Source organism: Lissotriton vulgaris, chromosome 9 (genome assembly GCF_964263255.1).
Source record: "Lissotriton vulgaris chromosome 9, aLisVul1.2, whole genome shotgun sequence".
Classification (NCBI taxonomy): domain Eukaryota; kingdom Metazoa; phylum Chordata; class Amphibia; order Caudata; family Salamandridae; genus Lissotriton; species Lissotriton vulgaris.
Genome location: NC_141697.1, coordinates 59,028,519 through 59,051,632, shown reverse-complemented (window position 1 = coordinate 59,051,632; position 23,114 = coordinate 59,028,519). Strand labels below are relative to the sequence as shown.

The 23,114-nt window shown below is 45.4% G+C and overlaps 1 protein-coding gene across 1 annotated transcript in view; it reads right to left on the bottom strand.

Moving 5' to 3' along the window:
- The window catches only part of TSLIG3B (tRNA splicing ligase complex subunit 3B), a 47,851-nt gene extending 26,945 nt beyond the window's left edge, over positions 1-20,906 (bottom strand). The window contains exons 1-4 of the mRNA XM_086937024.1: positions 20,598-20,906; positions 6,070-6,218; positions 2,530-2,664; positions 1,328-1,500 (exon numbers count right to left, since the gene is read on the bottom strand). Of these exons, the coding sequence (XP_086793150.1) occupies positions 1,328-1,500; positions 2,530-2,664; positions 6,070-6,218; positions 20,598-20,635 (495 nt within the window). The 5' untranslated portion in view covers positions 20,636-20,906. The remainder of the gene's footprint in view (positions 1-1,327; positions 1,501-2,529; positions 2,665-6,069; positions 6,219-20,597) is intronic.
- Positions 20,907-23,114: the final 2,208 nt, after the last annotated feature.

The following is a 23,114-nucleotide window of genomic DNA, read 5'->3' as shown; positions in this document are numbered from 1 at the left end:
AAATCCCTTGACTTTGTAGCATACCCCAATAATGTGTACCAGAAATATAGGAAAACATTCAGGTCTTGACTTATACTATAGGTTCAAGCTTGGTTTGAGGCAGCCCATAAGCTTTTCTTAGCAAAGGCTGCATTTCCTAGAATCCCATGCTCACTGCTTTGTCCCCAACCTTTTAGGCCAAGAATTGGTGGATGTATCTACACACCTACAACTTGCAGGCCCTAGATGGAGCACAGCTCAGGGATGCCACAATCGATTCATGAAATGTTTTAAAGCCTTTGATTGCTTCATTGCAACTTCGATGGAGTGTTGCTGTTTCGTTCCAGAGATGTCTGTGCTGTATAAATTCCTCGTTTCCTAAACGTTTCTTGACTAACATGGCCTATCTAGTTACATACGTTTACATTCTTTTCTTTTGCGCACTAGCTCGCTCTAGCTTCTGGTCTATTGTGCTCGGTTTAAGGTCCCCATCTTTGCATTTAAAGCTTTGCATGTTCCTGTGTTTTTGCCAGAATTCGTAGGCACAGCTAGAAAGAAAGGTGGTGCTTCGTGTCCACTGCGAATATTGACTTTGTGTTACCCTTTATAACATCATCAGCATTATCAGCTTCACAGACCCAGCATCAGTAACAGCAATTGTCAGTGAAGAACTTACTGAGCTTCAGTCTTAATGTAGGGCACTCCAGATTGGTTATCCCACATACCTTTCAGTATTAATGTTAAATGTATTCAGCAGTTTTGAATGCTAAATTGCCCCTCAAGTGCCTGGTCTTCATGATGCTTTGGCTTTCTGTGGTGCCTTGTGCAGGGCTTCATCATAGAGTCCCTCTTCTGCATGGACACGCTGCGTGCTGATGTGCAGCTTTGTTAACATTATTTTCCTAGTCTTCCTTGTTCGAACTCTAGGACTTACCATTGGCAGCATTTCCCTATACAGACCAGTGTCCACTTCTAAATTCCTTAGAACCAATCCACATCAAACATAATTCTTTGCTCCTAGCAATCATGAAAGCTCTCAATAAAGTGGTATCATAGTTAAAAACAAATTATGCCTTCGACACACCTTCACTCCTATCCGAAACTGTTCATGTGCAGAAAGAAAATGATTTATTGTAAGAATGGAGAACATGTTTAGTGTGAGAGAGACAAATATGGTGTTTGGGTGCCATTTTTCATTCTCCAATTGCAGAGATTCTTTAAAGGAGCTAAGATCAGGGCAGAACTTCCTAAGCCAACTTCTTTAATACTCCAAGTTATTTTACCCCACTGTGTTCTCTAAAGTAAGGTGAGCACAACAACTATACACACACTGTCAAACACCTCATACCTTTGCTTCTACTTTCGTGAGTATAGACTGTGCATCATCGGAAGCATCTTTCGGCAGACCCAGGATGTCAGAAATGGCCTGGACTTCCACAAGTGCTGCATTACTTTTAGGCGTTTCTTTAGGCTTCTTGTTCTTGGCGATCCGCAGCGCCTGCAGTTCAGTGCTTAGAAATACTAAGAGGGGAAATGTAATCGACGATTAACAAAATGTTCAGTGCGTAGAAAAGATGCAATAATAAGCCAGACAAGCACACAGCCAGCCATCACACAGTTGTTCCACAAACCCATGCCTTTGGCCACCACACCTTCCATACCTAGATATTGGTGCTCTGAAGTTCTTAATTCATCCTCATATTAGCTATCAAGAAGGGATTACACATGCTGCTTTCCAGTATTTGTTTTATTAAATCATCTTCAAATTATTTAAGCATCACCAAACAATGGTGAACCAGTACCTAAATAATCCATTATAACATTATAAAACTAAATGTGCTTTTAAATACGCAGGAGAGGCAAATAATAACAAACAAGGAATTTTCGGGTACGCAACATAACCAATTTATGAACATCAGGTATACTTTAGTACCCCAAAACATCTCCCATCTACTACTACACTACTGCAGCTTTAAAGGGGACCAGTATTAATCTCACTGCAACTCTGAATTGCATCACCCATTAGATTATCCAGTGGAACCAGAGGGTTCAAACTAATTGTACCATACTTCCATCTTTTGTGGCCTCAAGTTCTGGTGGGGACTTGTTTGGCTGCCGAAGGCAGCTGGGTGAAGTGCTTTAGGGAATAAGGCGAGGGGCTTAAGATATGACACTTAGGCTCAAGGGGTCTTGCTAATGCTGCATTGATATTGATGGTTGGGGGGGGTTCTTCTGGTATAGGCACTTCCAAAAACAGAACCACTTTGTGCTTTACAACGTTATATACTCCTTAACAGAGACTGCCATTTTCACAAAGTTTGGAGAAAAGTGATAATTCTTGGTAACCATTTAACAGGGAATCATTATATACTTACATCTCAGAGATCTGGAAAAATAAGTTGAGCTGCATTAAACAAAAAGTTAGCCTTTTTGCTGCTAAGAGTAAAGGGTGGCCATAAACCAGAACTTGTTGGAAAACATTTGTTGTGCTGCTAAACATAGGTGCTAAAAACAAACCCATGAAAGAAAAGGAGGCCACGAAGGACTTACACAGAAGTTTTAGACAGTCTTCGCCCTTGGTCAATCGGTCCTTGAGGTCGCCAGACACAAGGACAGAGTACGGACAAGACATTTCCTTCAGGAAGCCGCTGATCTCCAGCTGAACGCTCTCAATGTCATCTCCTTCTGAAAGAAAGAAAAAGAAGCCATGAGAACATCTCACACTCTAATAACATCAGCCTGGGGGAGTTTAATCCCCAGGCACAAGCACCAGAGTAGCTGCAGCTATGAGAAAGAGGGTCGCAAACACTAAAGCCGTGGGGCTGATGGACATCATTCCAGCATACTCGTTGGTGCCTCCAATTAAGGCAAAAATGCTAAGACTACACAAAGGATATTATATCTGAATCATTCTATTCTATTGACATTTGTGACACCAACGCTGAACTCTACAGAGAATACGTAGCAAAGATCTAGCAAAGCCCGCACATTGTGAGCATCTGAATTACTAAATCCGACTGACTGAACAAATCATTCCTTTTTCTTCCTGTGACTTAATTCTTCCAATTGATTTTATATAGAAATCTAGTGATGGTGTTGGATGGACATGTTAACTATCATGAACTGAAGTGAAGATATTCTTCAATGATTTAAGCTATTAGAATGGAACAGGGGTGTACAGCTTGGGATGATTGAGCCACATCTGGAATCATCAAGTCTTTGACCGGAGTAGCGGGCGCCTCTGCTTTTCATTTATCTGCTCTGATCGTGAAGCCAAGCATAATAACCCCAAAACGCGTGCAAATCAGTAGAAGGGTACTGCTCCTTCAATGGGCCCCCTTTCTACTCCCATCTGATGTTATAAGGCAGCGAGGAAACAAATATTGTAAATTGTTTTTCCAGAGGAACTGTGATAAAGACTTATCCCAGATTGAGTTTCCACAATTAATATTCTGGCATTCCCTTGCTTTAAACTGTCAAGTGCTTTCACCCAAAAAAACAGAGAACAAGGGCTTTAATGATAGACTGTACCACAGAAAATGAGTGTTCGAGACTTGAAGTATCTCTTGAGTACCAGTTGCACCAGATGGGACAAACTCATGGCCACAGAGAGAAAACAGCCTAAACCCTTAACTGATGTGGGTCTGTTCCCATTTAGTACTCTTTCTCTCTGTGTCTACTTCCTCTGCGCCTATCCCCTCTCACCTGAATCTCTCGCCTTGCCTGCTATACCACCTAGCCCCCTGTGCTTTTGTGCCCATTGACTAAGCACTCCTTCTCCCTTTGTTGGGGAAAGATCCAATTCTTACACTATGGAGTCTCAGCGAACCCGCTGAGAGAGTACACCGCGCCAAGGGAGCCACTCACAGTAGAGGTATGGTATGGCACTCCTTGCCAAAGCACTTCCTCTCCCCTTTTTGGGGAATGATCCAGTATGTAGGCCTTGGAGTCTCAGAGACACCTCAGAGAGTCTACTGTGTATGGGGAGTCTCTTGCAACAAAGATGGGGAAATGATACCACTTCCCCGGGGATCACAGCTTACTGGACTTTGGACGCAGCTTTGACTCGTCTACCGGTTTTTGGCCGCACTCTTGACTTAGAAGGGAAATGCCAGGTCCTGGAAGGTCGACTCCAACCCAAGCCTGTTCCTGCCCTCACACCAGGACATTTACTCTGGGAACCCTCCCTCGACTGAGACCTAGCTATTCTGACTGATGCCCGGTGGAGCTACTCCAATAGCTATTGGAGAGATGGGCTGTGGATTTCCTCCTCTGCAGTCTCCTGATGCCAGGTGGAGCTACCAGATAGCTAAAGAGGAGATGGGTTGTGGACTCCCCCCGCCCCCTCTGCCGTCACCTACCCAGCCGGACCTTGAACAGATGTTCCCCTCGTCTCTAAGTCTTATCTTCCTCCTAACCCCTTTACCCTATCCCCTTACCTTTCCTTGCTCCATTCACCTTGTCCCCTATGTTCTTTAAATGCTTTTATTGATACGTATGTAACTTTTAACTGATGTTAATTGCAACAATATTGTTCCTCAAGTAAAGCACTTTGATTCCTTCGGGTCTAGCCAGCGCTATATAAAACTCATTAATTAAATATGTTCCCATTTAGTACTCTTTCTCTCTTTGTCTACTTCCCTAGCTCTTATCCCCTCTCCCCTGAATCTCTCCCCTTGCCTGCTACTCTGCCTAGCCCCCTGTCCTTTGAGCCCTTTGACTAAACACTCCTTCTACCCTTGTTGGGGAAAGATCCAATATTTATACTCTGGAGTCTCAGGGAACCCGCTGAGAGAGTCCACTGCGCCAAGGGCGCCACTCACAGCCGAGGTATGGTATTTATTTATTTATTTATTTATGTAGTTTGTAGAGCGCACAGCTACCCCCGAGGGGGTGTCCCGGCGCTAGAACCTGAACCTCCAGGAGAGAAGAAAGGGGCAGGGAGGGAAACAGCAGAATAAAAATCAGAGTCCAGAAAAGAGCCAAGTTTTGAGTCTGGCCCGGAAGATGGATTCAGAAGGACAGAATCTAAGATCGATTGGCAGAGCGTTCCACAATTTTGCCGCGATAACACTGAACCCTCTGCCACCCATTCTAGAGAGTCTGAAACGGGGAGAGATCAGAAGGCGGAGGTCATTGGATATCAAGGATCTAATGGAACAGGATATTGAGACACGTTTTTTCAAGTAGTTGGGTCCGAGGTCGTTGATGGCTCCCCTTGCCAAAGCACTCCCTCTCCCCTTTTTGGGGAAGGATCCAGTATGTAGGTCTTGGAGTCTCAGACCCCTCTGAGAGAGTCCACTGCGTAGAGGGAGCCTCTCGCATCAGAGATAGGGAAGTGATACCACTTCCCCTGAGATCACAGCTTTCTGGACTTTGGACGTTGCTTTGACTAGCCTACCAGTTTGTGTCCCCATCGCCCTTCCCCTCCTCTCTCCATACAGTGTCTCTCACCCTCCCCTCCTCTTTCCTGCCTTCATTATCTGTCTACTACCCCTGCTCCTACCCCCCTACCCTAAATTTCTCCCCTTGCCTATTTTTCACCTTACGTATTTGTGCTTATTGTTTATCTCGACCTTACAAGTAACTATGTTGCCATGCTCAAATAACTGTGTAACCTTTGTAACGATGTCACCTGTAACTATGATCTGATACTCATGTAAAGCGCTCTGATACCTCTGGGTCTAGCCAGCGCTATATAAAACCTTTAAAATAAATAAAATAAAATACGAAGAGATTCAGTTGGCACAGGACAAGGAAGTGCATGCCACGATTACATAATTCAAGGAAAGATATGTGGTTGGTGGGACGATCTCTACAGTAATTACTAAAAGGGGTTGTTAGGTTAGCAGCTTCTTCGTTCCTAAACTACAGCCTAGAATTGCATCAGAATGAACAGAGAAAACATGAGCATGGAGAAATGCAAAACATAAAATAAAATAAAAAGAGTGAGCCTGGCACCTCAATGGCATACTTTGGGAGTTCTTCAGACAGTAACAAAAAGCAACAAATCCACCCCAACCTCAGCCCAGCTTGTAGTAGGCTGGTAAATTCTCAAGACTGGTCTAAAAGAAAGAATTTTGAGAATACCTGTTATAGCACTGATGCTTTCTTCCAGGTCGCACAACAACTTTATTTCAGAACTCAGCCAGCTGCATGCCTTTGAAAACTCAGGCGACGAGAGACCGCTTTCCACTGCCTTCTTTAATGCCTCTTCCTCTAGCAAAGGGCCTTCATAACTAGAGTGCAACATCAAAAAGTATTACAAAACATGAGGTCAAAATGTATAGATGGCTTAATTTGAACTTAGAAGCAATAAATATAATCACAGGTAGGGGGAATTAAATGTTGAAAACGGTGGCCTTCAGGGAAAAAAGTACAAGACAAAGTAAGATATGCAATTCTAGAGTTGGAAGAGAAACAGGTGCCCAAGAAGCAGTGGTCTCATCAAAGCAACTGTGCAGCCTATTTATAGATGGGAATACATGGACTGATTTCTGCATGACTGCGAATACCCGTCACACCTAGGGCGTCTACAACATAAACAATAAAGTGATGGACATAATGCTTGAATAAATCTTGGTCCCTGGCAAATGCTGTGGGCCGCAATCCAGACCATTGTTTTTTGGTCCACAGTTCCATTCTAGACAGCCCCACCTTATGCAAATTAGCCATGGTCCTGCTCCAATAGGAACAATCCAACCCGAACTGCCAGGCCAGGTCCCCTCCAGATGGCAACGCAAGCACCCACAGACCAGTTTTGACTTAGTTTGATCTCAGTGAAATATAGCTTAAGTCCTATGGCACAGTGAGCACGGGGCCCACGTCTGGGCGTATCCACCCTTCATAGGGTGTCTACTGCAAAAAAACAACTATGAGTAGAAAGGTGTTCTTGCATTAATCTCCGCCACTAGTGATCGCTTTGTGCTGCATTCCAGCCAGGCATACATAGATATGAGACTGCAAGCCAAACCAAACATCTGCTGCCTCCCTCACAGCGCCAATAGTGCAAAGATAGTGAGGCAGTGTGTTGTAACTTATCCCTTGGTTCCTTCCTCTCCTTTCCGTTCCCCCCTTGCCTTCTTCCCACTTGGTATGTCCCGTGCTGTCACCTTAAGACAGCAATAGAAGGTTGACGGTTGATGACGATCCTGCCAAGCTGGGAGCACCTATGTGTAATAGAACTGAATAAATGTTCTTGAACCTTATAACGTGTGGACCTTCATTACTACACTTTTGGCGACGGAGGTAACTGAGCTGAGCCAGGGTCAGTGAGGTGTCTCTCCCCTGGAAGAGCTTGAGCTTGGACGAGGAAAAGGAAAAACAAGCATTTGCAATGCAATGGTCTCTGCATCATTAAAGGTAGAGCTATTGGCATTGCTCAGGACATTTCTTTTTTTTTCTTTAAATCATAAATAAATGGCATTGTCATTTACATTGCCAATACACAGCACTCTGCACTCAACAGCACACACCACTCTGCACCTGCACTCACTACTCTGCACTCTGCACACTCACTACTCTGCACTCTGCACACTCACTACTCTGCACTCTGCACACTCACTACTCTGCACTCTGCACACTCACTACTCTGCACTCTGCACACTCACTACTCTGCACTCTGCACACTCACTACTCTGCACTCTGCACACTCACTACTCTGCACTCACTACTCTGCACTCTGCACACTCACTACTCTGCACTCACTACTCTGCACTCGGCGCACTCACTACTCTGCACTCACTACTCTGCACTCACTACTCTGCACTCACTACTCTGCACTCACTACTCTGCACTCACTACTCTGCACTCACTACTCTGCACTCACTACTCTGCACTCACTACTCTGCACTCACTACTCTGCACTCACTACTCTGCACTCACTACTCTGCACTCACTACTCTGCACTCACTACTCTGCACTCTACACTCACTACTCTGCACTCTACACTCACTACTCTGCACTCTACACTCACTACTCTGCACTCTACACTCACTACTCTGCACTCTACACTCACTACTCTGCACTCTACACTCACTACTCTGCACTCTGGCACTCACTACTCTGCACTCTGGCACTCACTACTCTGCACTCTGGCACTCACTACTCTGCACTCTGGCACTCACTACTCTGCACTCTGGCACTCACTACTCTGCACTCTGGCACTCACTACTCTGCACTCTGGCACTCACTACTCTGCACTCTGGCACTCACTACTCTGCACTCTGCACTCACTATTCTGCACTTTGCACACTCTGGCATTGTCATTTACATTGCCAATACACAGCACTCTGCACTCAACAGCACACACCACTCTGCACCTGCACTCACTACTCTGCACTCTGCACACTCACTACTCTGCACACTCACTACTCTGCACTCTGCACACTCACTACTCTGCACTCTGCACACTCACTACTCTGCACTCTGCACACTCACTACTCTGCACTCTGCACACTCACTACTCTGCACTCTGCACACTCACTACTCTGCACTCTGCACACTCACTACTCTGCACTCACTACTCTGCACTCTGCACACTCACTACTCTGCACTCTGGCACTCACTACTCTGCACACTGGCACTCACTACTCTGCACACTCACTACTCTGCACACTGGCACTCACTACTCTGCACACTGGCACTCACTACTCTGCACACTCACTACTCTGCACACTGGCACTCACTACTCTGCACACTCACTACTCTGCACTCTGCACACTCACTACTCTGCACTCACTACTCTGCACTCTGCACACTCACTACTCTGCACTCTGCACACTCACTACTCTGCACTCTGCACACTCACTACTCTGCACTCTGCACACTCACTACTCTGCACTCTGCACACTCACTACTCTGCACACTCACTACTCTGCACTCTGGCACTCACTACTCTGCACACTGGCACTCACTACTCTGCACACTCACTACTCTGCACACTGGCACTCACTACTCTGCACACTCACTACTCTGCACTCTGGCACTCACTACTCTGCACACTCACTACTCTGCACACTGGCACTCACTACTCTGCACACTCACTACTCTGCACACTGGCACTCACTACTCTGCACACTCACTACTCTGCACACTCACTACTCTGCACACTGGCACTCACTACTCTGCACACTGGCACTCACTACTCTGCACACTGGCACTCACTACTCTGCACACTCACTACTCTGCACACTCACTACTCTGCACACTGGCACTCACTACTCTGCACACTCACTACTCTGCACACTGGCACTCACTACTCTGCACACTGGCACTCACTACTCTGCACACTGGCACTCACTACTCTGCACACTGGCACTCACTACTCTGCACACTGGCACTCACTACTCTGCACACTGGCACTCACTACTCTGCACACTGGCACTCACTACTCTGCACACTCACTACTCTGCACTCTGGCACTCACTACTCTGCACACTCACTACTCTGCACACTGGCACTCACTACTCTGCACACTCACTACTCTGCACTCTGGCACTCACTACTCTGCACACTCACTACTCTGCACACTGGCACTCACTACTCTGCACACTGGCACTCACTACTCTGCACACTGGCACTCACTACTCTGCACACTGGCACTCACTACTCTGCACTCTGGCACTCACTACTCTGCACACTGGCACTCACTACTCTGCACACTCACTACTCTGCACTCTGGCACTCACTACTCTGCACACTCACTACTCTGCACTCTGGCACTCACTACTCTGCACTCTGGCACTCACTACTCTGCACACTGGCACTCACTACTCTGCACACTCACTACTCTGCACACTGGCACTCACTACTCTGCACACTGGCACTCACTACTCTGCACACTGGCACTCACTACTCTGCACACTGGCACTCACTACTCTGCACACTGGCACTCACTACTCTGCACACTGGCACTCACTACTCTGCACACTGGCACTCACTACTCTGCACACTCACTACTCTGCACTCACTACTCTGCACTCACTACTCTGCACTCACTACTCTGCACTCACTACTCTGCACTCACTACTCTGCACTCACTACTCTGCACTCACTACTCTGCACTCACTACTCTGCACTCTGCACTCACTACTCTGCACTCTGGCACTCACTACTCTGCACTCTGGCACTCACTACTCTGCACTCTGGCACTCACTACTCTGCACTCTGGCACTCACTACTCTGCACTCTGGCACTCACTACTCTGCACTCACTACTCTGCACTCTGGCACTCACTACTCTGCACTCTGGCACTCACTACTCTGCACTCTGGCACTCACTACTCTGCACTCTGGCACTCACTACTCTGCACTCTGGCACTCACTACTCTGCACTCTGGCACTCACTACTCTGCACTCTGGCACTCACTACTCTGCACTCTGCACTCACTACTCTGCACTCTGCACTCACTATTCTGCACTTTGCACACTCTGCACTCACTATTCTGCACTTTGCACACTCTGCACTCACTACTCTGCACTCACTACTCTGCACTCACTACTCTGCACTCACTACTCTGCACTCACTACTCTGCACTCACTACTCTGCACTCACTACTCTGCACTCACTACTCTGCACTCACTACTCTGCACTCACTACTCTGCACTCACTACTCTGCACTCACTACTCGGAATATGAGATAGAAACAGAAAACTGTTATTACCAATAAATGTAGGGTTGGGCCACCTGTTCCCAGCATGCCTTGAAGATGCAAGGCCCGTTACATGTATTCAACTCTGTTCTTGTCCCGTTCACCCTGTCTCTCTGTAGAGAGCCACCCATTGGCATCATAGGATGAATGAAGCGCTTTGTCTAGGGCCAATTACTGGTATTGATTTTTCAGCTCAATCTTACTTCAGGCAGCTGCTCCACTATCTATTAATATGATGTATGACGTGCAATGTGCAATCCGAGATGTGCAGTGAGCGGGAAGGACACAGCACTGTGGAGAGGAAAACAGAATACGATGGCAACTCTGTCCCACAGTCCTGCAGTCACAAGCAAACACAAAGGTGTGTCTCACTACAAAAGAGCTCACAGGATGTCACAGTGATTCACTGCAGGACTGTGGCTGCAACTCTACAGCAACTGCACCAACTCAATGCCAAAGGCTGTCGCAGGAGCAAAGAAGACTAATGTAGTGCAAAGCAATACACTGCAGCTACAAAGGGTGGCAGGACCATGTCAACACTGCCCCATTGTAGCCAAAGAGGAATAGATACAGACAAATAAAGAAAAGCACAAATTCCTCACAGTCAAAACAAGCGTATGACAGTATTTATACATAGAAGTAAGATTATAAAGACAGAGCATTACCTAACCAAGTACTGTAGTCATAGCAAACACGACCTTCCCTCACATAAAAACATGGCCAAATGGATACAGCAAACCAGGAGTTTAAAGCACACGTGACCTTTCAAAGCAAACATGCTACAAAGAGACACCAAGCAACACGCTAAATCTCTCCACCAGCTCAACACTGAGAACACTTGAGAAAGAGATATCTAATTAATCCAACACAGCACGGAAATAAGACAGAATGGCTTATCCCATCCTTACATATTGCACTAGCAACTAGAACTCAACAGGCAAACAGAACAAAAGCCAGTGTCGTTGTTAGAGTGGCGTTGTGAGTCTCGTCTACATGCAGATGGACACGCTTTCATTTAGCAGCCAAATATAAAATAACTCTTACTGCCCCCGGAATTCCGCCGCGGCCGCACCGGAAGTCAGGCAAGGTCGCCTGTGACGGGGGCGGAGCCGCGTCCGGACCGGAAGAGGAGGCAGGCGAAAGAAATGCGTGGAGCGGCCCGGGGCTCCTGCGAGCGTGGAGAGCCCCGGGGCCGACAACAGGACGTTGCACACGTGTTGCGGGGCTCCCTTGACCAAGAGGGAGTCCCGGGAAAGGAGCTAGCAAGAGCCGCAGCGTCAACTCTCCCTGCCGGTGCGGAGAGCGGAGTCCCCCAAATTGCCACAGTAAGTTAAAGGGGAGAGGGGGGGGCCGGTGCACGTGTGTGTGTGTGTGTGTGTGTGTGTGTGTGTGTGTGGGGGGGGGGGGGGTTCTGTATGTATGTGCGTGCGTGAGCGCTTCTGTTTCTATGTATGCGCATGCGTGTGTTGTGTGGGAGCCTCGCGCAGCGCTCGTACTTATGCGCGTGCCAGTTTAGATTCGCCTGCGCGCGGCCAGGAGTGTCTCCTGGGAAGCACACTCGCTGACAAAAGATCTCGGCGGAGACGCGCTTCCGCGCGGCTAGCCGAGACCTAAAAAAAGGGGAGGTGAATTGATGACTTACCCGCTTGTGGAGCTGCTCAACTTCAAATCGGAATGGGAAGAATCGAAGATTGAAGAAGAGGTTCTCTGGTCATATCGCGATTTGAAAGGACGGCTGGTCGCAGCTTGAACGGTGAGAAGCACGGCACACCGGAGAACCCACTACGTGAGGAATATTTTACATGAAGAGCCAAAGTGTATGACGGCAGCGGGAAGAGTGGGTTTTCCATACACAAAGGATTTCTGAATTGAGGTGCTTTGAATTCCGTGCAAGTTATGATATATGAATGAGTTGATATAATTTTCCCTTGGACTTGGAATGGATTAAAGGAGATCGGAGAATTCTGATTTAACCTTGGGCGTTCTCGTGAAATTGAAATGGTACAGGAAAGCAAGACCCAAGTCGGAGAACACGGGAATCTGCGCAAGTCCATGAGGTGAGCCTTTGAAGCTGTGTGAGGAGCGGGGAACAGAGTTAAATCTCTGACACTGCATTTTAAACTGATCTGAGGCAGCGGGTCAAGCGATTGAAGTGAAAGTGATTGACGGCATTGTGAAGCGAGTATCTCCAAACACGAAGTATTACTGGATTGTGGTAAAAGAGCAGTCTCTGTGAATTCGGGTCAATTCAGATATATAATTGAGATGATATAATTTCCCTTGGACTAGGAATGGATTAAATGGGACTGGTGAATTCTGATTGAACCTTGGGCGTTCTCGCTGAAATTGAAATAGTACAGGAAGGCAGGACCCAAGTCGGATAACGCTGGAATCTGCGCAAGTTCATGAGGTGAGCCTTTGAAGCTGCGTGAGGAGATGTGAGCGGAACAGGAAGTGAAGTTAAACCTCTGACACGCGTTTGAAACTGATCTGTGGCAGCGCGTCAAGCGTGTAGTGCGTTATCTCCTCAGAATTTTAACTTAAGTTTAACAAGGATTTTGAAAAATACTGGCATCAATGGGCCGTTTTTGTGTATGATAGTCACCTTCTAGTGAAACTATTGAAAAGCGAGTGTTAAGTTAAACTTTTGAAATTGATAAGAAGACCCGTAGTTAGCTCACACGGGAATCTGCGCAAAGCTTTTGAAGTAAACTCTGGATGCTGAGATGGGAAGTAGTAAGCGGAGCAGGGAACGAGATCATTTCGCTTAAACCCGCGTTAGGAACAATTCTGAGGCAGCACGTCAAGCGGGTAATACGTTATCTCCTCAGAACTTCGACGTCCATCAGGAGCGAACGTTATTACGTAGAGCGTCAAAGGGGCCATCTTGAGTGTGAAAGACACCATCTTGTGAAGAAACCCTTTTACATGATTAATAGGGAAAGAAATATATAATCTTAGGCGTTAGTAGTGAAAAGAAAAAAAAATCATTTATCAGAACTTGAACCACGAGACAAGTTATAATACGAACGGCACTTCAAGGCGAGTTGCATTTTCGTGCTTAGTGAATTGGGTATGGTGGAACGTCTTAACAGGGCGCATCACACATAGCGGGGAACACAACAATAATCTTCGGAGCATCATTTGCTGGTAGAGCACTAAGACTGTATCCTTTAAAGTAAAATACAAGGGAAATTGTAATTTTTGTTGTGTTCGGAACAAATATAACAGAAAGAAGTAACTGTACTCGTGAATATAAGGTGGAATTGATTGAGAAATTAACATGGGTAAAAGCACAATGTGTAATTTACCACCACCTGAGCCATTTATGAAAGAAGATGGTACAAGCATCGCAGAATGGGAAGAGAGGAAGGATTATTTTTACAATTATATATCCATTTTTGACGAGGAGGAAGAACCACTAAAACCAGAGAAAAAGGCGGAAATATTGTTACACAGTTTAGGAGCTGGTGGATGGAAAGTGTACTATAACATAGAAAAGAAAATCATTAAGGGAACAAACAGAAACGTATTGGAAAATGTCATGCATGTTTTAGATGAACATTATAAGCAAGTAGGGAGTGCCAATGCACAATGGAACAAAATATACAGAGAAGATGGAGATAACAAAATGGTGGTGAACAAAAGTGAAGCTAAACATGTGTATACCATCAATATAGGTGGAGTAGTTATTGGCTTTATCGCTGACTCAGGGTCACATAGTACAGTAGTAGACAAAATTATATGGAAGAGTAAATTGTCAATAACGCTAGGAAATGAATTTGAAGAAGCAGACACGTCCCAGGAAACATACACGGGTGAAAGCATTATCTTGAGTGGAGGTAGAGGGATGGAATGGAGTTACATGAAGAGAAGTACATGGAGTAAAGTTTATAATTCAGAAGAAGAGTTCGCTGTACTGGAAGGGGATGAACAAATGAAGTTAAGAATAACGCAAAATCCCAAAAGCTCTGAACCCAGGAGTTGGCTGGCAATAAACAACAGTAGTCAAATTACCAGGCTGGAGATGTTGAGGGTGAAAACGCCACCATCTATGGACAATGTAATAGGGACAAGGGAGGTTTGGAGGAATGAGGGGATAAAAGAAGCAGCAATTGTCAAATAAAAAAAAAATCAAAATACATTCTTGGGAAAGGATGTTGAAGACAATGTAAGCAAAAATTTCGGGGAAAAAAATCAGTGAGTATGATGTTGTGGGAAAAAAAGTATTTGTCTATAAGGGAACATGGGTGGTTACACAATCCACGAGAGTAGAGGAGGACCTTTGTAAGTCTACCTGCCTCAAAGGTGAGAAAGCGTGGAGCTCTACGGCACTGGTCAAATCCAAACCTATGACAAGTGAGAAATATGCTGATGACATGGACCTGGAAGGAGTAGTTTGTCAGAGTATGATTGATTTAAAGAATAACAAGCAAGGAGAGTACTGGGATTGGTTATATAGCGAAGTGTCTGAGAAGGAAAGTGAGGAGGCACACAAAAATGTACGAGGTCCGCACCCCAAAGTTCCGGGTGGAAGGAACAGGATGCTTATAGAAGGCTGGAGAGAATATGCGTTCAGTTACACAGGAGACTCAGACACATTCTCAAGTGGAACTCATTTGACGAAATCGGAGGAAAGACTGGTCCTTGAGGAGGCATATACGGAAGGATGTACAAGTGGCTCTGGTACAGAGTGCAACAAGAGAGATGATGCTGGACCTAATGCTGATGATGACTATGAGAAGGAAACCGGTCGTATGAGCAGGATTAGAAGCAGCGTAATATGGTCCAGGAAATTTCCAAAGAAAAAGGATCCCAAGGCTGTTGTCTCTTTCCAGGATGGTGAAGTGGTACGAGTTATTGGGGACTAGGGCACAACAGCGAAAAGGATGGTTTGGGCTGAATGGCACTAGAGGAGTTAGTGGAAGAGTATAAGAAGGCACCCGAACCCATACTGAACCCACACCATGAAGTATACTTAGGGAGTGACTTGATGCTTATAGGAATTGTGGGGGAGCAAAGTTCAGGTTTTCAGCAGACTCAATCGTATCCTTTCGGGAAGTCCATTCATCCACGTTGAGGAAGAGATAGAGCGGGGTATTGGCCCACACGGAACAAACAAACTTTGTTTACAGCAACACCACAGGTGAAGTGGGAAGTGGTGAGAACTACACATATGTGGTTGAACTAAACGCAGAATATGACAATGCGGAATGTAACCATTTTCCCGTAACAACTTGGCCGCTTTAAGAACAGACTTATGTAGTACAAGAATCGCTGGTCACAACGGTTACATGCGTTTTATTTTTCTTCTGTTCCTGCGGAAGGAGATGTGTTACGTTGGCACTCAAAGCTGTTTGGTTGAAGGGGTTTTGGAGTCAGTTGACTGTTGGCAGGAAAGGGGGTAGAGAAGAGAGAGTCACAGGCATTTAACCTCCCCGTCCTGGCATAGACAGTTTAACATGTATCTAGGGGTACTCTGCCACCTTTGGTAGAGGCTATGGGCTTCTATCAGGTCAACCCAGGTGTTTAACCTGGGAAAGGGTCTTCTGTGCAAGCCTCGTTGTTGCGCCTCTTTGCGCATATTTTGTATCCACCCCCACCTGTGTTCACCTGTTTTCCCCTCACTTACCATCTCTCTCTCTCCCCCGCTCTTTCCCTTCCTCCACCCCGCTCCTACCCACCGTTTGTTTCCTGCCCCCTCTTCCCCAACCTACCATGGTCTCCCTAGGGAGGATGATGTGTTGTAACTTATCCCTTGGTTCTTTCCTCTCCTTTCCGTTCCCCCCTTGCCTTCTTCCCACTTGGTATGTCCCGTGCTGTCACCTTAAAACAGCAATAGAAGGTTGACGGTTGATGACGATCCTGCCAAGCTGGGAGCACCTATGTGTAATAGAACTGAATAAATGTTCTTGAACCTTATGACGTGTGGACCTTCATTACTACACAATGACAGACGGGTCCTATAATATAAGAGCTGCCTGTGTTGAATCCTGTCTGGAAAACGAACCTAGCAGAGGCTAATGAGCACAGCTCTTAGCTCAACCTGGTACTCCTGCCCTGCTGCGAGTGTTGTTAACAGCTACTTTATTTATAGCCGAGGTACAAACGTTTAAATAAAACAAAAATGTACTGTGGATTGATTAACTTTACCATATTAGATTAGGTCACTGCACTGAGTGGCCTTTATTAGTATTAGTGAACAACACACTTTCTTCCCTGTCAATATTAAATATTGATTCAAGAGGGAAGTTGTTTTAGTTGTCTTGTTTCTCCTATATAAGCCTGTATTTTTATAGATGATTAACATTGTGGTCTATTAAGCCCCGCACAAGAGAGATTTTTGCACAGTGCACATCCAGAGCTGAATTATTTCAAGGAGCCCTCAAATGTTATGGTCGTGTAAAGTAGACAGTAAAAATAGTCAAACTGGAAGGTTTGGCTAAAAACCAAGGTCTCTAGGTCCCACAAAAGCTTCTGACTGGCATGGGCTTGTTATGCAAGTACATTTATAATAGTCGTTTATGTTTTTTCATAAGATGCGGCTACAACAGTGGAAGCACCTCTTCTTCTTAGAGCTTGTACACCTTGCGCAGAAACAGTGCAAGCTTCCCTCCTTCAAAGGAGACACACAGCTAGGGGACAAGCAGCACAAGCTTTCCCAAACACAAGACAGGTACAAAAAACAGCAGCAGTTCGTGCTTTGCTTCCTCGCAGAACAGGCACAGCTCTACAGTAGCAAAGCAAGTATCTACCTCTCACAGAAAACAGCAAGTGCATTATTCCATTCACTGCAGAACAAATACAGTATGCAAGTACATATGTTAATTGTCCACAGAACATGCACAGTTAAGACTTGGAATATAAATAGACTCGTGGGGAGATATTCCAAACAAAAACAATAATATTGTGAACAATCGTACACTGGCCATTGGTTGCATTCAATTGAAATGTTTGTATTCTCAAAAAGGTATGCATCATCAATAGATGATATAAGAAGGTTTTAAACAGCAGAAATTATCTAATATCACATTCCGTTTTCATATCATAATGTGAACAAACTAAGGTTCATTGCAAGATTTCCAAACAAAAAAGTTCTTAATTGCTGAAATTAAATCAACAAGGAAGTCAATATATCTGACCAAAATAGCCACAAAATCTACAAATTCAAAAATCATGTTTTTTATACGGTTATAAAAGGTGGCAGATTTCATGTCAAAAAAGTAATTTAATGTTTGAAATCCATCTTTGAGTCAAATGCTGGCATAAAGACTTTTCAGGTCCAGGGTTACCAACTATACATTTCAATTCCATTGAATGTCATGTCATTTTTGTAAGAGATCCTTCGTATCCTTGGTGTAGGATGCCAAATCCAATACAAAGGGTGCAAGAAAAATGTATTTATTTATTTATTTAGTGTATTTTGGTATCGCGCACAGCTACCCCAACGGTGTGTCCCGGCGCTCCTGTGTGACTACTTACAGCCTAGAGAGGTTATTTGAGGCGGAGGTCGATCAGCAGAACAGATAAGTTTTGAGGGCTCTCCGGAAAGGTTGTTCATCCTTGATCAACTGGATGGCATTAGGAAGTTTATTCCAAAGTTTTCCCGCCTGAGCGGGTTTTCCTAAATCTGGGGACTGTAAGGAGATTTTTAAATGAGGAGCGTAAGGTCCTGATGTTAGTATAGGGGATCAGGCAAGTGGACAGATAGGCAGAGCCTTTGCCTTGCATGGCCCGGTGAGCTAGTACCAGGGCTTTGAATTCTGCCCTTTTGTGCAGTGGTAGCCAGTGAAGATCACGACGGTGGGGAGCAATATGCTCACGTAGGGGAATACCTACAACTAGACGCACCGCCGCATTCTGGACCGTCTGAAGGCGATGACAGAGCCCTACAGACAGACCAGTATAGAGGCCATTGGCGTAGTCTAGGTGCGAAGTGATCAACGTCTGCACAACGATCTTCCTGGTATTACTGGGTAGAAAGTGAATGAACTTTTTTATCATTCTGATCTTGGCTAGACATGCAGCGGAGACTGTGTGAACTTGCTGATGAAAAGTGAGGTTGGAGTCCCATTTAACTCCAAGATTCTTCACAGAGTCTTTTGGGAGGGGAGGGGCACTTAAATCAAGAGGCCACCAGATGTTAGGGTCAAGAGGAGAAGGCTGGTGAAAAAAGAGAACCTCCGTTTTCCCTGCATTCAACCTAAGAAAATTATTGTCCATCCATTGGGCAATTGTACGAAGGCAATTTTTTAAAGGGTCAAAAGTTGAAGGGAGGATGTTATCAAATGAAAACAGAAGCTGGATATCATCAGCGTAGGAAGTGACCTTTATACCAGTTTGGGCGATGATATCGAAAAGTGGGGAAAAGTAAACATTAAATAAAAGAGGGCTCAGCGAGCAGCCCTGAGGGACTCCCCACCGAAGCGGGCGGCTTTCTGAGTTAAATGGGGGGGTAAACACTGCCTGGGACCGGTTAGACAGGAAAGAAGAAATCCATCCCAAGGCCATGCCCCGGATGCCCTTCGAGTGGAGGCGTTCAAGGAGGAGGGGGTGGGAAACGGTGTCGAGTGCTGCCGACAAATCCAGCAGCACCAACACTGCTCTTGATCCCTCATCCAACCTCCATCTTACTGCGTCTGACATCTCGATTAGGGCCGACTCAGTACTATATCCAGGCCTAAAGCCATGCTGAGAGTCGTGAAAAGCACCTGAGGTTTCAAGAAAGCCTGCTAGTTGTTGTTGAGCAAGTCTTTCGAGTACTTTAGCAGGGGCAGGTAGTAAAGAGATTGGCCTGTAGTTAGCAGGCTCACTCGGATCAGCACTAGCCTTCAAGAAAAATGTATATCCGATATCCTTCATAGTCAGTTTTGTATGACAGTTGTTTTAACGACTCCATATTGTAATCACTAAAATTCAAAATGTCATTGCAAACCTTATCGGCTTGTCTTATAATGATATTCAAATCGTTCTTCAAAGAGTACAATGCATTTCTTGTCTTTATTGTCAACTTATTAACAATGGTATATAAAGGCATGCTCTCAATATCCCTATAAACAAGGTCAAAACATATTTCAATAGTTTTCTCTTTCAGCATTATAGGGACAAAGCAGGATTTCCTGGATAGACAGCTTTCTTGAATTACACCCTCCTTTATACCCATCATCAGTTTTAGATCTTCAATATCAGGAACATTCTCTTCACTCAAAAAGAGAAGCATTTGTGTGTCCTCTTAATCTCTATTTCTCGTGGAAGAAATATTGACTGATTCCAAACACATGGACTGTGGTTCTTGGTTTAGGAGAACATTTTTTTTAAGCAGCCCAGCCACAGTCTAAGTAACTTTGCTCTAGACAGGCACTAACCTCTGTGCATTTCCAACCTCAATGCTGTACCTTTTCACAATGTAGAGGGCAGCCAGTAAGACACATCTCATGTAACTCTGTTTGCCTCTGGGTCTCCAGAACTTCTTTTACTTTAACGCTCACCCACAACTCAGGCCACCTCCTTCAATGGTCGGGTGCTAACAGTGCAGCATTCCTCTATGCACCACATACAGCCTCTGCCGCCAACATACACTGGAGTGGTTTTATCAGAGAGTGCAGACACCCGACGTCATTACATCAGAACGTGTAATACTCTTTAAAGTGCCACAGATACATTTGTTATGTTTGGGCCCGTAGACAGTCTCTTATTTGCATTTTCGTGCTGCTAGCCTTTGAATAATGTCTTTAGTCTAGTGCATGGTAAAATGAAATGCTGATGGCAGGTCTACACTCCCCCTGCATTGCACTCCCTTATCTAGAGGTTCCAATGCACACCTGCAGATGCATTGCAAGCAGCACCTGAGTTGTATACCCCCCTCCCCTTTGTGATTATAGGGCACATGCTCTCGCCCCTCCAGACCACCACACCCCCTCCACCTTGCACCACATGGGAATGCAATGCCCCACTCTCTTCCACCTACCCCAGCGCCTCCAGGGTGTCCAGCAGGTCGGCCTCCATGCTCAGGCCGGCCCCGCTCTCTCACACGGTCCGTGCAGGATCACAGCATGTGCAGCAGCAGCTGCGGCCCCTCCGGGAACACAAGCCCGCTCGAGGGTTCCACCCGCGATCGAGGCCTTCGGCACCGGCTACTCCCTCCAGAGACCGGCTGTCACCCCCACGGACCCACGCGCGGGGCCAGCCGGGGCCCGAGCCTTCAACAATGAGGGGAGAAGCCAAAGAGCTGTCGACCGGAAGCACAACCTTCAGCAGCCGCTCCCGACCCGGAAGTGTTACTTCAAAGTAGCCAGGGCGCCCTCACAGGTCTAAAAAAAAAACTAGACTGCTAACTTGATTAGAGAGGACAGAAAAAACAAGCACTTGCAAAACCACATTTTTTATTTTATGTATTTAATGCGATTTTATATAGCGCGCACTTTACCCGAAGGTGTCAGAGCGCTTTACATGAGAACCAGTTGCACAACATAAGGGCTAAGGATTACATGCGTCACATAAAAGATACAAACAGAAAAAATTGCAAACGTACAAGATGTAAAGTCACACAAGGAAGAGATACACACCGAAAGAAAAATTGCAAATGTACAACTAGTAAAGTCACTCAAGGAAGAGGTATGAATTGTAGTAAATCGAAGAAGGAGACTGAAGTGTAGAATTAAGCATAAGTTTATTGTAAACAGCCCCACACCTAGTGCGGTGCGTAGGTCAGTTAAGAAATCTCAGCAATGACAGTTGGTGGTTTAGGAAGGGACCAGAGTGAGAGTGGAATGTTGGGGGACCAATAGGAAAGGTGAGGGAACAATGGGTGCTCTCGCGCAGGAGAGATGGGTTGACACCGTCACGCGCTAAGGCCACGAGGGAGTTGCAGAATTAGGTTACAACACATCTACCTCTCTTGCGAGTTTTAACAAAGAAGCCACATAATGTGATATAACAAAAACATTTATGTAAGTTTAACTAATTGTCTTTAGTCACAAACAAAGTCTTCATAGCGTTTGGGTTTATGGATGGTTCTCTCAAACCTTCCCGTGTCCAAGTGGGAATCAGGAACACTTTCAGTGTCAGAGTGAGAATCATTACTAGTTCTACCGAACCTACCACTGAAGCTGTGACCGTCAGACATGGCTTCAGAGTCAAAGTGTGAGTCACCGTAACAACTCCGATTGGGTATCAGAGTGCGAGGATTGACATCAACAGACTGGTCTGATGATTGACAATCAGCTGAGTCAGTGACAGGTGGGAGATCGTGTGAAATCACATTTCTGGGCATGTAACCATTTTCTAAACTGGTCCTATCAACATCAACCCACAAATCTTTGCAATAAGTATCATGTTGCAGTCGGTTGGGAACATTGACTCCATGATGATATCTTGCCAATCTACTCATGTGCCACACTTTCCCATCACTGAGTCTGGCCGCATTGTTATACAGTTATTCAATGTGAAGAGGAGCGGTGAATCTGCTTTCTCCTTTTCTTACTTTTTTTTCTAAACAAACTTTTACAAGGTCGCCAACCTTAAATGAATGTTCTTTGGCACCATGTTTGGAATCATACCATTCTTTGTAGTATTTTTGCGCTTTGATTATGTTATTTCTGATTACCTCTGGTGACCATTCAAGTTGTTTGGAAGTAGGCATCCAACCTAGGTCAATACTCAGGGGCTGTCTGCTTCTCATGAGAACAAATGGTGCATTACGGGTGCTGGCACAAGGAGATATCCTGAAGGCCCAGATGAGTCTGAACACTTCTTCTTCCCAGTTAAGATTAGCATTTCTTGACAGCTGTAGGTGTCCCTTCATGACACGGTTGAATCGTTCGGTGAGGCCATTTCCTTCTGGATGGTTGTTAAATGAGAACCATAGTCTTAAATGTGGTTCTAACGCAGGCTTATTCAAGTAGAGAAAAGCACCCACAACCAGAGCCGTCCAGTCGTGCAGAGGCCAACGTCTCGAATGACGTTCGGGGAATCTTCACGACTGAAGGCAGAGTTCCAGAACACATAGAGCATAGAACTAGTCTCGTGGTTGCAACCACGAGACTCTTAACACACAAGAAACATAGGAAGCTAATGTAGTAATATAAGTATATAACATCTTTCCCTCTTGAAAGGGTAGCAAAGAAAACGGACATTAAGAAATGCAGTACTACTCCAAAACATAGTCTCTCAGTCTACAAGACAACTGTTTTAAACGAAAAGCTCTTTTGGTTGCCACTTCAGGAGCCTCCTCCACAACTGTTTCTGTTGGTAATGGCAAATGATCAGTGTGAACAATCTGTGAAGCTATAGATATTAGAGGAGTTTCTTCCAATGGTAAAGACAAAAGGTCTGAGACCACGGGTTGAGAAACCGTGGAGGTTTCGAAAGCGGGATTAAAAGAAGGAGGTTGCTTGTAAGTTAAATCAAACCAATCACAGTGCTCTGACTCTGAAGTGACATGCTCTTTGATGACATTGGCCTGAAGTGGAGAAATTTTAACAAG